Source organism: Hemitrygon akajei, chromosome 18 (assembly GCF_048418815.1).
Source record: "Hemitrygon akajei chromosome 18, sHemAka1.3, whole genome shotgun sequence".
Classification (NCBI taxonomy): domain Eukaryota; kingdom Metazoa; phylum Chordata; class Chondrichthyes; order Myliobatiformes; family Dasyatidae; genus Hemitrygon; species Hemitrygon akajei.
Window position 1 is genome coordinate 42,019,752 of NC_133141.1, and position 15,337 is coordinate 42,035,088.

Here is a 15,337-nt window from a genome sequence, read left to right on the forward strand (position 1 = left end):
AGATGAGTGGAGGTGAGCCTTGGTCTGTTAGAATGGGTGCAGGAAGCAGGGTCCCAGTAGGTGGAGTAGGAGGGTGGGAAAAATTGTCTGTTGATACTTAACCATTGGGAGTTTGGAACTGATTTGCGATATCCATCTTGATGCCTGGTTTAGACCAGAAATATCGACAATTTAGACCATAAGACATAGAAGTAGAATTAGGCTATCTGGCCCATCGAGTCTGCTCCGCCATTCAATCATGGCTGATCCTTTTTTTTAATCTCCTCCTCAACTCCAGTTCCCGGCCTTCTCCTGTAACCTTTGATGCCATGTCCAATCAAGAACCTATCAATCTCTGCCTTAAATATACCCAATGACATGGCCTCCACAGTTGCATGTGGCAACAAATTCCACAAATTCACCACGTACTGGCTAAAGAAATTTCTTGCATCTCTGTTTTGAAAGGGCACTCCTCTATCCTGAGGCTATGCCCTCTTGTCCTAGACTCTCCCACCATGGGAAACATCCTTTCCACATCTACTCTGTCTAGGCCTTTCAACATTCGAAAGGCTTCAATGAGATCCCCCCTCATCTTTCTAAATTCCAGCAAGTACAGGCCCAGAGCCATCAAACGTTCCTCATATGATAACCCTTTCATTCCCCCCCCCCCCCACTCCACCCCGACCCCTCCACAGATACTGCTTCACCTGCTGTGTTCCTCCAGTGGATTGTTTGTTGCACTAGATTCCAGTATCTGCAGTCTCTGGTGCTTTGGGATTTCGGAGTCATCAGATGGCAGTATAATGGACATTACTGCACTTGATAACCCCCTTATAATGAGCAGGCTGAGGCCAGAGAGGCTTTAAAGTGTTGCAATGAGAAAATAAATCTGCTCAGTTGGCCAATAGCTAAGGAAGTAAGACATGTCCCAGTGAGCCACGGGTGGGGCTGACTTTGGAAGGGAGAAAATCAGCCAAGAATCCTGCAAGTAATTATTATCCAAGGGTTCCCTGCTGCTGAATAATATCTAGTGACAGAAACAGGAAACTCTGTATCCAAGTTACAACTATCCCCCTCAGACAAACAGCTTGGCAAGTTCACATATTTATTTTTTATTCATTTAGAAGAATAGCGAATGAACAGGCCTTTCTGGCCCAGGAAATCCGCACCATCGATGAGAGGCATTGATCGTGTGGATAGTCAGAGGCTTTTGTCCAGGGCTGAAATGGCTAGCACAAGAGTACACAGTTTTAAGGTGCTTGGACGTAGGTACAGAGGAGACGTCAGGGGTAAGTTTTTTATGCAGAGAGTGGTGAGTGTGTGGAATGGGCTGCCAGCGGTGGTGGTGGAGGCGGATACGATAGGGTCTTTTAAGAGACTCCTGGACAGGTACATGGAGCTTAGAAAAATAGAGGGCTATGGTTAACCCTAGGTAATTTCTAAAGGTAAGGACATGTTCGGCACAGTATTGTGGGCCGAAGGGCCTGTATTGTGTTGTAGGTTTTCTATGTTTCTATCCAACTACATTCATGACCAATTAACCTACTAACCCATATGCCTTTGGAATGTGGGAGGAAACGGAAGCACCCAGAGGAAACCCGAGTGGTCACGGGGAGAACGTACAAACTCCTTACAGATCGTGGTCGCTGGCGCTATAATAGCATTATGCTAAACACTATGCTGTAGTGCTGCCCCTCCAGCCTCGAGGGAAGGCTTGCATTTCTATAGCTCCTCTCACATCCCCAAAGCACCTAACAAGTTATTGAAGTTGACAAGAGAGAAAATGCAGTTTTATGATTTTTATGCACAGAAAGCTCCCTGGAACAGCAAAGTGATGATAATGGACAGTGTGAGGGAATAAATATTGACCAGGATCATGTCCCTGCTCTACATTACAATATGTAGCCACCTGGGAGAGTAGGTGAAGCTTCCTAGGAAAGTAGGTGCTCGATTGAAGTCTCATGTAAAACATAGTACCTCTGGCAACAGAGTGCTTTGCTCAGCAGTATAATGTCAACCTACATACTTCTCATATAAATCTTGAATCTTCAGCCCCAGGGCTATCAATTGAGACAAGTCTGAATGAGATACAAGAGAGTGAGGTAGCAAGTCCGAAAACCCGAAACGTTTCAGGTATTACCATTGAATGGGATTGCATGAGGGATGCTCACAATAATGCATGTAAGATGAAGAAAAGTACGGGAAGGGTTCCTCTGCAAAGTTACCTCAGTTATGAGAATAAATAAGGAGATGTTGGTTTAATGTTACTAAAAATATAAAGTGCTAGAAGAACTCAGAGGTTCAAGCAGCATCTGTGGAGGCAAAGGGATGGTCAATGTTTCAGTTTGAGATTCTGCCCAAGTGTCTTGATCCAAAAAATTAACCATCTGTGACATGTCCTCTTCTCATTACCACCTCAGGGAGGAGGTACAGGAGACTGAAGACCCACACTCAAGATTTTAGAAACAGCTTCTTCCCTCTGCCATCAGATTTCTGAACGGTCTGTGAGCCCATGAACACCAGCTTGCTATTCCTCACTTGCACTATCTATTTATATTTAACTTACAGAAATTTGTTAGGCTTGCACTGTACTGCTGTCACAAAACAATAAATTTCGTGACTTACGTCAGTGACTATAAACCTGATTCTGATTCATCTCTTTGCCTCCACAGATGGTACCTGACTCATGGCATTCTTCCAGCTCTTAAACTTTAGCTTCAGGTGCCAACATTTGCAGCCTCTTGTGTCTCCTGTTTTAACATTAATAAAGCTGTAAGCATGAAATTCCTCATGCAAATAATGGTTAGGAGTTAAAGTGGATAAAAGAAGAGGGCACTGGAAACAGAAATCCTGCAGACATTAAAGAGCCATTTGAATTCTCCGCCATATGGTTCCTGTAGATGGGTCCCATGTTCTTAATGGGATACCTAAATTGGGCTGAATGGCATTTCTAATTTGCAATTGTATTTTGCTGATGAGAGGGGTGGGACAAGTGAAAGAAATCTGGAGGAAAATGGAAGAGGAGTGCCAAATAACACTGATTCTAATACAAACCATACCTGTACGTTTTCTCGGAAGTCCATTGCTTCGCGTAAGGGCTGAGTAGCTGCTCTAAAGACCTCGTCGATAACTTTGATCCCTACAGTTTTGGTGGAAGTATATTCTCTGGCCTTTTTTCCCTTGCGAACAGAAAGCCCCCTTTTCTGGGACTTCCCACCACCTCGTCGATTGCTAACGGCCACATGTATAAACAAGCTCGAGTGTGGAAGGAACTCTCCTGTCAAGGACTGAAGAGGCACGTGTCTGTATCCTGCCTGCAGACATTCAAAGGGTATGGTGTACTGCGCAATGAACTCGTCCCCGATGTAGTCATCATCTAGAACTACAAAGCGTAAGAGTGCAAGCTCAGGCAAATTAATTTGAAACTCAAAGCTCTCATCAAAGATAGGATTGTCATCATGCTGAGTCACTGTCTTAGTCCTTTGCTCTGAACAATCAGCTGGAATCCCGTGGATCTCCACATACACATATGGTTCTACAACATCCCCCTTGGCTGCAGAGCCTTTAGGCTTGGGCAGGTTTTGCCCACTGATGATTTTAATATGAAGAAGCTGGGCTGACACTCCTGGCAAAGAATCCTTTGCATTGGCACTGAAGTAGGATACCTCTTCCCTCATGATGGCAGGACGGAGTACATACCCACAGTTTCCATTCTGTCGAAACCAGCCAATGTTGAGGTCCATCATTAGCCCAGGAGTCTGATAGTTCATAGCCACCATCTGGCAACCACATTTCCAAAAGTCCTGGGGATTCATATTACTGGCATCGATTCTCATGGGGCTGGGGTATACCCTAGACAAGAACTTTTTATTGTAAATCACAAAGTCCTCTGGATATTCATTGGCAATTCTGCTTGCCACCACCTCACTGAATGAGCAAATTTCCCAGTATTTCTGATTTCTCCTGGAAACCTCAAAGTCCCTAAACTGCACTGACTTACAGAAGCTCACCAGGTCGGAGAGCTCTTTCGAAAGCCTCAGCTTTCTTTCCGAGGGTGCAGTCAATTGATCCACACTGTCTTCAGCCATGCTTTGGCACATTTCAATCCCTTCGTCTTCATCACTAACATCTCCTTCAGAATCAGAGTAATTCCCAGGCAACTTCTTTCCTTGAAGGAGAATCTTTCCCTTGAGTTGTTCTGGTGATGGGAGGTAATTGCTCTCTGGATCTGGAGGATCCACGTGTAATTTGTCCCCCAGAATCTTCTTGATATGTTGAGCCATCACTTTCTGCTGTTGGACTGAGCACCGTGTCACCAAACAGAGAATCAGTGGGTGCTGTGAAGCTACAAAAGCATACTTATTTATCACATCAATAACTGTCCGAAAGGGTATTTGTGCTGTCACCAAGTTGCCGGCATAAGTCAGAGGTTCATTATCTGGGCCATCACAAACCACAAGTTCAATGCTACGGCAGCCCATTTTCAAAGCTCGTATATACCCATTAACGTCTGAGGAACCCCAGAAATGGTCTTCCAGCAGACAAGCATTGTGGGAAGAATTAATGTAGTAATGAGACAAAGGCTGAGTCATATCTTGACACACGTTTTCATGTTGTAGATCAAAGAGGTGGCACTCAAGTGATAAAAGGTAATTTGTAAAACCGTCTATGGACAGGAAACCTTTCTCCTGACCTTCTTGCGATGGTTCATATTTGCGAATGATTTCCAAACACATCTCTTCCGTCAAGCCCTCCATTCCTTGCTCTACATCCAGGAACAACATAAGGTCCTTGGAGTCAAGCCATTCTTTATTACTGGAGAACTGTACAAGCAGAAAATATATCTCTGGCCGGGTGCAGAGTTCACAGTAAGCCTCGATGAAGGTCTCCAAGGTAACTTCGGTTCCGAGTTTGTCCTTTGCCTTCTGCAGTTCTTTAAATTTCAGCTCAATTTTTGTTGTCTTTATCCCAGGACTCAAACCTTTAATGAGTTGGACTGCCCTAGTCAGTGGAATGAGACATTGAGTACCATCATCTTCTGCGTGAAACACTGACTTCAGCCAGGAAGACCTCAGGCTGTTTTGGTTTGACTCTGTCACGTGAAGCGTATGTTTTCCATATGATACCAGGTACCTCAGTCCCATAACCCAAGTGTTCACAATATCCGCAGAACTAGCAACCAAATCCAAAGATTCATAGTTCTCCCCATAAATAATCGAGAAAGCACATTCATCTGAAAATTGCTCTGAAATCCCATTACTGCGAAGCACAGGGGTCTTCTTTCCCAATCTCACTTCCTTGATGGATTTTATTTCAATTTTTGCTTTGTCGGAGTCCTTTTTGGATGGCTCCCATCTCAGCGATCTCATATCAGAATCGAGAATGAAGTAACGGTTGTACACTCTGGAGTTTGAGCGAATCTTTTTCATCTCACATCCCTCCAGCATGAAGGAGATGCAGGCTGCAGTGCTGTTGATTTTGCGATCGTTGGGCATACTGCTGAAAGAGACCGTCTTTTTCCTGTCCCGCCTTTGCCGTGACCCATCCTGAAACGAACAAAACAGAATTATGTAAAACATTCATTCACATTTGGTTGACAGCAGTATCCAATAAGATGGCTGCACTGAATGTGGCAAATATATATTATAAGTTAAATAAAATCACTTGAAGGTTATGTCCATCAGTATCACCATTTGTTAGCCACATCTAGCTACCCCCTTTGAAGGGGAAGATGGATTTACATACCGTGGCTTTTGTAATAAATATATGTCTGGCTCATTTTGAAATATAATGACTTTCTAGCTACACTTTCTCAAGTACCATTTGTCATCCTCATGACTTACATATCTAACCCAAAGCAGATTTCCCACAGAAAACTGAAAGCCATTTATAATAATTATTTTACAGAAAATAGGTTCTAATAGGTGTCAGTGAAGCCCAGTGTGGTCTGTCCCAATCCATTACTCACTCAAACTACATCTGCAAAATTACATGTGTGCCAGTCAGCCAAAGAAACAAATGTGAGTTTTTCAATGACCTGAAATATCTTCTGCGGTTGCAAAACATACATCAACTGTGTGGGCTTTAAATTGCTTTCAGCAGAAAATGAGGAAAAAACACTCTCAAAATGTCACTTAGATAAGAAGATTAGGAGAAATTCATTCAGTGTCCTATCCCAAGCCCATTTTCAGTCAAATTTACCCTTCTGCAGATCTCCAACTATTTCTGTAAGCCTATGATCTCGGAGAAGCCTGCTGAAGAACAGATGGTAAAAAGATAAATTCTTGTAAATTATCAATATCTCTTGATCTGGTTTGAATGAAAAGCAGAGAGCAATCTCTGGGAGGTGACAAACAAACTACTAATACACCTACACTAACTCTGTGATAAGCTCTTAATACTTATGACTGAAATTGGAGCTTGCTGCAATAATGATAACCTGATATTAGTTTTAATGTTATAACTTATCTCCTAAAAGCAGACAATTGAACAATTTATTTTTTATTGTATTTTAAAAGAAGAACAATTTGCATCTTTTATTGCTTTTTTTTACAGTGTCAGAGCATCCTAAAATGCTTCATGGTCGTTGTAATTACTTTGGGAATAAAATCCATATTGTAATGTAAGAAAAAGTGAACCACAATCAGAATTGGGTTTATTGTCACTGAAATTTCTTGTTTTGCAGCAGCAATACAGTGTAATACGTAAAATATACCAGAAATTACAATACGAAATATATATAAAAATTAAATGTACTGCAAAAAGTGAGCAAATATAGTGAGGTAGAGTTCATGAGTTCATTGTCCGTTCAGAAATCTGACGTTGGAGGGGAAGAAGCTGTTCCTAAAAGGTTGAGTGTGTGTTTTCAGGCTCTCCAATGGTAGTAATGAGAAGAGTGGGTGGTGGGGGTGGAAGTGACAATCTCATGGCAGAAAACAGAGACACACAAAGAGGAATGTGACCTCAGTCAGGAGGGTTGTGCTTGCATTTTTATTTCAGTTATTTATGGGACTGGACATTGATGAAACGGCCAGAAGTCACAGTCACTGAGAAGGCGGTGGTGAGCCACCTTCATGAACTTTTGCAGTCCTCTGAGGTGATATTGGGGGAGGGTTATTCCAGGACTTAAAACTCACAATGATGAAGGAATGGTGCCAGGATAGTGTGATTTACTGAGAAGCCTTCAGGCAATCCACCTGCTCTCCTGGTCCTTTCTGGTGGAAGTGGTCATAGCTTTATAGCCAAAGCTGTCAGAGTCATTGGAACTGTTTCTACGACTGCATGTTCACTTCAAATGAGGCAAACTAGCAGGTGGAGTATAACATTCAACCAGTACCAGGTATTTAGCCGTAAAGTATTTCTGCTCCAGTCCATCGGGCCTTGGGTTATTTTAGACTGTTAATCTAAGTATGTTGTGTAGCCATCTCAATATAGACGGCACGGTAGTATAGCGGTTAGTGTAACGCTGTATGGCGACAGTGATCGGGGTACATTTCCCGCTGCTGTCTGTAAGCAGTTTGTACGTTCTCCTCGTGACTGCACCTGGGTTTCCTCCGGGTGCTCCGGTTTCCCCACATTCCGGAGACATACAGGTTAGTGGGTTAATTGGTCACATGGGTGTAATTGGGCGGTGTGGGCTCGTTGGGCCAGAAGGGCCCGTTACTGTGCTGTACCTCCAAATAAAATGAAATAAAAGACATATAACTGATGAAGGTAACACAGAATTTTCAATAGTTAAATAAAATTAACATTGTTACATACCAAAAAAACCTCAAGCTAACTGAAAGCAATAGGAAAGTTTAGCCTGGTAATGCAGCTAAAAGGGATTCCTGCTGTTCAAAGCAAGTAAACGGAGACGAGTCATGACATTGGGATCTTCTGAGGGTTTACAGCCACAGTCCTGCATTGCCAATTATTGTGCTGTCATGGTCCACAGAAATGCAGTTGCGTAGGCCTTGGAACAGAAATAAGAACTCACAACAGCATTGTGGTAAACAATAGAAAATGTATTATTTTAGTTGCAGAAATATGAAACTATTGAGCGTAAAAATTCAATTGAATATCTCTTGAATAGCACAACTGTGTTGTCTCCATGTATGTGCCTATTTTTGTCTTCTATTGTTACCAGTTGGCTTCCTGTGATCCTCCTAGGTCTGCTATCTTCAGCAACAGATCACTGGTCAACTTGCAATGATTTCCTGGTTCTAAGCTTGTGACGTGCAGGTATTTCAAAGTACCAAAGCTGTTCCTCCCAATAGAGCTATTTGTATCCAGATGCTGCCAACGATAACCTTTGTTTCACAGTTTGAGGTGAAAGGTGAGGCCCGCAACTCAATAGCACTTAAAAGATGACAAGATTACATTTTATTTTTTTCCCTCAAACGTTTCTTGGTTCAATTTTAAAACAATCATGTTCATCACACTTCAGATAAAATCGGTTGGTAAAGTGACAGCCAGGTTTGAGTTGCAGAATAGACCTGCAGATTGAAGTATGTTCCATTAAATTGTGATTTACTGAAGAAAATCAAATGACCACGCTCACTATAAGTGTCCACTTTATTTAACAGAAGGGGCTAGTATGAAACTATGAAGCAGCTTACCAACTGTAACATTGTACAGAAATCAGGAATTTCATCCATTGACGTGTTAAACTAGTCATTCACCACAACCAGTGGGAATTCATTAACTACACATGTTTCTGATCATCAGCCCCTTTTGGCTCTGAGATGGAATTTTATTGTTAAGCCTTTTAGCTAACACTCTGCCTATCTGAACCAAATCGTAATATTATTCATGAAGTGAATTGTTAGAACATCATAGAATTAGCAAGCCCCTTTTTTAGTTGTCAACCCAATAGATATTTCTGGTCCCTTCTGTAGCTTCAAATATGGTTTAATTTACTGGCAGTTAAAATTCTGTGGTTCTTTACCATTGAGAAAAATGCTTACATAATCTAAATCACGGTATTACAAAGACATCTGATTTATTCCTAAACTTAAAAAAAAATAATTTTCTTACTCTCAGAGTTACTTCACAAAATAATTCCTTATTTACCACATGCTTCAATGGCCAAGGAGTTCTGCTTCACTGGCATGATATAGAAATATTATTGATAAGTACACATCCTACAATTGGTTAGACGTGTCCCTCTATGATCAGCATATTCAGTAAACAGGGAATAACAGTGTGCAAAAGAAGTGTAATGGTCAGCCATATTTAGAACAATGGAGTACAAACTACAGGAAGATATGATCATACTAAAAAGTTCCCATCTTGAGCACTGTGTCCAGTTCCAGACACGAAGGAAGAAATTAGGCACTGGTGACAATTCAGAGGAGAGTCCTAAGTGATAGGGGCACTGAATCATTTAGACAGACTGGCTTAGCCTGTCTGTGCTCTGAAAGGAAGGAGCTAGACAGTGATATCATCAAGCTTTTTGAAGTAGAAAATGAAAAGGAAAAGGTGGATTCAGAAGATTACTTCAAAATGAACTATCAATGTAGAACAGGGGATGTGGGTTCAAACTGACTGCATTTAGAATAGAAGGAAACTTCACTGCACAGAGCGATCAACACTCGGCTTGGCCTTGAACATGAGCCATTGCTGGGGCTGCTGTTTCATCTAAGCTATTTTACTCAAGGCACATTGGTCCTCCCAGTTCGAGTAGAACATCTAATGACACTATTAAAAAATACCAGGAGACTCTCCCAAAACAGTGGCTAATTCTCATCAATCATTCCATGCACTTATAGAGTTCCTCATTGTCCTATTAGACATTGTTGGATGTACAGTGAAAATAGCGTTATGTAACTGCAAGTTCCCTTTTTCTCTTCCTTTCTATTCCCTGCAACTTATTCATATTAACTGCTGGAAGAACTTATTGTATAATTTCCAGGCATCCAACTCAACAGAGATATTGATAAGAAATGCTTCTTTTTTCTATAGACCAGTGAAGACCCAGAAGACTAGAGAAAACACAGAACATATACGATTGCCCTACTGTACTGGTCTTTATAAGGAAACATGCTTCCTGCTAGGTACACACTCTAGATTACTGCAGACCTCTTCCAATCTCCTGCTGAAATAGTTAATACTAATGCAGGTATCACAAAGTACTTGAACATACAGGGAATATCAAGATTCAGCCTTGTTCTCACATTAAACAAACCTGTCATCAAACAGTATCAGTAAACACAGCTCAGTATCTCTGTAAGGGAGGATTCCTACATGCCCTTAGATTGTCAAGGAAAAAGCTCAGAAGAGTCATTCTTGGCACTTAAAAACCACACATTCCAAAAACAATTCAATTCACAAGTAACTCAAGTCACATTTTTTGAAGCTTAGCATGCATAGAATTGGACTGAAGGTACCTGTGGAATTTAGCAGACTCTCCGCCTGTTTCAGGGTGTCCACTGTGTGTCCCTGACTCTGTTCTGATCCTTAGAATCATGATCAAACTCACTGCCCGTTTCCTGTAGCGCTTCACTAACGCTGCGGTGCTTGTCTCAACTAAAAGAAGAAGGGAGGAGTAGCACTGGGACAATCATTGCTGCAAGGAATTTACAGACATCTTTTGGAAATTCTAATAACAGATTTGCCATTTAAGCAAATCCAAAATAGTTGCTGTAGACATTTGAAATCACACTGAGGCCTACTTCAGGACAAATTAATATACCTGCTTCTTGCAGGTGTGTGACATGCCAGAAGCCACACTGGTAGGGATATCAATAGCCAACATTTCCCCAACTTAATTGGCTTGATGTCATCAAAAAGGTGGAGGTTACAAAGCAAGGGGAAACACCCTGCAAAGCCAGTGCCGCTAAATTCCTACCTATCTCATTAACTCTCATTTCTTGCTGACTCAGTAAAACAGCCAGATAATCAAAGACCACACCCACCCCAGACATTCTCTCTTCCCACCTCTCCTACTGGACAGAAGATACAAAAGCCTGAAAGCACATAGCACCAGGTTCAAGGTTAGCTTCTGTCCCACTGTTAACAGGCTTTTGAATGGATCTCTTGTACAGTAAGATGGACTCTTGACCTCACAATCTACCTATTATGGTCTTGCATTTTATTGTTTACCTGCACTGCACTCTTTTGGTAGATTTTACACTTTATTCTGCATTGTTATTGTTTTACCTCATTCTAGATCAATTGTATTGATTTGATCTGTATAAACAGTATGTAAGACAAACTGTATCTTGGTACATGGTCCAGTAATAATCCAATATCAATACCATTACCAAAAACCTTGTTGGATACTGTCAGCCTCTGAATTTCAGCTCTCAGAGCTGCTACATTTGAAATCTATTTCTGGTCACCATACATGCCCCATTCCCTATTAAATCTCTCCCCCTCACCTTAAACCTATGTCCTTTAGTTGTTGATTCCTCAACCCTGGGAAATAGTTAGTGCACATTCATGCCTCTCATGATTCTAGACACCTCTATAAGACCAGACATCATTCTCATATGCTCCAATGAATAAGTCTCAATTTTCTCAACCTCCCTCCATAACGCAGACCCTTGAATCCTGGCAATCTCCTCTGCACTCTTTCCAGCTTTCCTATAGCAGGGTGACCAATACAGAGTACAATATTCTAAACATGAGAAAATCTGCAGATGCTGGAAATCCAAGGAACACACACAAAATGCTTCATTAGGCCTGGTTCTCGGCCCGAAACATCGACTGTTCACTCTTTTCCATACCTGCTGAGTTCCTCAAGCATTTTGTGTGTGTTGCACAATATCCTAAAAGTGGCCTCATCAATGTCTTATACAATTGCAACCTATCATCTCAATTTCTATACTAAATGCCCTGACTGGTGAAGGCCAGCATGCTAAAAACCTTCTTTGTCAACCTGTCTACTTCTGATGTCCCTTTCAGGAAACCCTGTACTTGTACTTCTGGGTTGATCTGTTCTACAACCCTTGCCAGGGTCCTACTGTTCACTCTGAAAGTCCTGCTCTCATTTGTCTTCCAAAAAAGCAATACCTCACACTTCTCCAAAGTAATCATTTCGAAAATCTGAAAATCCACCAATCTTTACTCGCAAATGAGCCCCCAGTATAGAATTCTAAACTGCAATGCATGCCATACGCCCAACATAAAGCATTTTACGATGTTAATTGTCCTGTATAATTGTATATCATTGCTTATACACTCACAAGTGGTTCATACAATACGACAACCCAGGTTGATTCACTCAAACCAGAACCAATTATAAACTAAAAACAGATCTCTATAAAATGGTCCTTCCAACCTAATAGTGTGTCTCTGCTGTTTAGAACTTCTATGTATGCAACAGCTCATGCTAAAAATCTTTTTCAGGAAACCATTTAGTTTACAAAAGGCTGAAAGTTGGAATGTGTTTAAGTTAGATAATGACATCTTGAGGAAATAATTTGCCTTATGCCATAACTAAAGAGTCTGTCCATTTCTATTAGATATTGTAATTCCCAAAAAAAATCTTAAGAAGCTAAAGAAGGAATTATTCACCAAAACATGGATTATGGATTAAGGAGTTTATTTAACTAGTACATTTCACCATCAGCTAAAGCTGGCAAAGACAATTTGAGCCATATATGAATGTTGCCACCCTGTTACTTTTGGTGACAGGAATCACAGGGAAGGGAAATGCCTTCAAATTAATCTCAGTTGCTTCAGCACACTTGCATTGACAAATGTCATTGTGACAGAGTGCAGCTCAAGTGTGCAAATAAGAATAACCAAGTTAGTTACCTACCTCATGAGACACAGAGGCGTGGAATGGGAGCAGGTTTAGGCCATTTGGCTCTAGATAAACTTTATTTGTCATATGTGCATCAAAACATTGAAAGGTAGTGAAATGAGTAATTTTGCGGAAATGACCAACATAGTCCTAGCATGGTGCTATGGCCAGCCTGCAAATGTCACCGTGCTTCCGATGGCAACAACTTAATAACCCTAGCCTGTACACCTTTGGAATGTCGGAGCAAATCTGAGCACACAAAAGAAACCCACATGGTCAAGGGGAGAATATACAAAATCCTTAGAGACAGCAGTGGGAATTGAACCCCTATCAGTGATCACTTACGCTGCAAAGCAATTGCATTAACCGCTATACTACCATATGATAGCACTACTGTGATTGTTACACAACCTTTTGAACAGACAGCTAACACAGACTTGTAAATTTGACAGGATCCTATTAAATAAGAAGTCTAGTTACATCACTGTTGCTAAGGCATTGGACTAAAATCACACCAACACTGATGTCACCAGGTATGGCTGGCTTGTTAACATTGGCATCTTCCCTGCTAAAAACCTGTCTGTAAAATCAACACTACACTAAGGCACACTTACAAATAAATGTTTGTGATAAAATGTATGAAACTCATAGAACAGGTTCAGCAGAAAAATATGAAGTTAATTCAAGATTCAAGAGTGCTTATTGTCATTCTTCAGTATACAAGTGTCAAGAATGAAATGATTGTTACTCCAGATCTGATGCAGCATATAAAAACACAATATGCATAAATACACAATAAACATAAATATAAAAGCAATCCTATAAAACACAATGTTTAATTAACTGTTGAGTGTGGACTTATATAAATAAGACTAGCTTAGACTGATTGTGTGTAGATAAAGTGATGCTGGGTGCAGGAGTATCTATATCTGTACATAAGGTGACTCTGACAGGAAATGATAAAGTGATAAAGTGACTCGCAGCAAGAGAAACTCTTCTAGCTAGCAGCAGAGCATATGAAAACACAGTAGGACAGTGACTGTCAGTGTAGGTACGAGGTGTGGAGTGTAATTGTAAAGTGGTGGTACGTGTGGGGTAATGGGTGCTGAGGGGCTTTGGAGAGGAGTGGCTGATGTACTGTAGATGTAGTGGTGGAGGAGCAGGATTGACTTTTAAAAGAGCAGATTACAAAAATAAAATAGCACCAGTGAAAGCCATATTTCTAAAATCACAGTGTCACCTGATGAGAACGCGTGACACACAAAATGCTGGAGGAACTCAGCAAGTCAGGCAGATCTTTGAAAGTGAATAAACAGTCGACTTTTCAAGCCGAGACTCTTCCTCAGGGCTGGAAAGGAAGAGGGAAAGACACCAGAATAAAAGGTGGGGGTGGGGGGGGGGGTGACAGGTGAAGCCAGGATCTGATAGGAGAGTGGACCACAGGAGAAAGGGAAGGAGGAGGGGCACCAGGGGGAGGTGATAGGCAGGTGAGAAGAGGTAAGAGGCCAGAGTGAGGAATAGAAGATCAAAATGCATGATGACAAGTCTGCTTATGTTGACCTGAAGGTTCAAAATTAGAGACAGCCAAGATCAAGTACTGGAAATGGTTATTCTGAAAACCATTTGAAGTACGGTACTGTGCAAAAGTCTTAGGCACATATGTATAGCTAGAGCCTAAGACTTTTACACTGAACTGTAGTCATTTTATGTATTGCACTGTATTGCTGCCACAAAAAAATCATGACATATGTGACTGATGATAAACCTGATTCTGATATGGGTCTCTATTGTGGACTGAGAGTGGGAAGGAGGCAGGAAGAGGGGAGGGAGTGGGAAGCACCAGACAGACATTCCGAGATGATCAATAAACCAATTGTTTGGAATCAAATGACCTTGCCTGGTGTCTCAGGGCTGGGTGTGTCTGCACCCTCCCTAGCACTTCTCTGCCATCTGTCCCACACCCCTCACGCAGCGCTCCACCCTCACCATTCCCAACATCCTTTGCTCCTGAAAGATTTATAAGCTCACTCTCCACTCCACGTTGACAAATACAGTATGGCACAAGCGTCTTGGGCACCCAAGCTATATTTATATGCCTAAGACTTTTTTTGCACAGTACTGTAAATGAGTCTCTAGCCACCACTGCCCTCCCCCATCCCCAGCAAGCCTGGTTTACGCTGGGCACGTTGCTATGAGTCGGCTGCAGATTTGCCAGCAATGCAACAGCACAATGCAAGTATAAAATGGGCAAAAAGAACTGTTCTATGGGCAATCTGTGAGATCCTGGCAGACGGGAAAGGAAGCCCTTCCCTCCCCCTCTGTGCTGAATAAGTGCTGAATTCATGCTTCTCTAATTTATGCCTTGGAGCTCATTTCTCAAGTAAGAATTCCCTCTTTGTAATTGATTAAATTATTCTGCGCAGGACAATTGAATTACTGTGAGCAATTCACAGGGATTTTAGTCCTTGTGAGACCATGACGGGAGCGATGAGATAAGGCTGGAAACCATGACTGGTTATTATCAAGCCATTTGGGGGGGGAAGAAAAACATCTTTCAATTCTGTTATCACATCACCTCTTACGTATCAACTAAATATGATCTTTCCACTGGCCATCCTACACATT

The 15,337-nt window shown here is 41.6% G+C and overlaps 1 protein-coding gene across 3 annotated transcripts in view; it reads right to left on the minus strand.

The window, feature by feature from the left end:
• The window catches only part of LOC140741356 (inactive phospholipase C-like protein 2), a 270,205-nt gene that overhangs the window by 102,231 nt on the left and 152,637 nt on the right, over nt 1–15,337 (minus strand). For all 3 annotated transcript variants that reach the window (XM_073071490.1, XM_073071492.1, XM_073071491.1), the window contains exon 2: nt 3,039–5,525. In XM_073071490.1, coding sequence (XP_072927591.1) covers nt 3,039–5,525 — 2,487 coding nt within the window. The remainder of the gene's footprint in view (nt 1–3,038; nt 5,526–15,337) is intronic.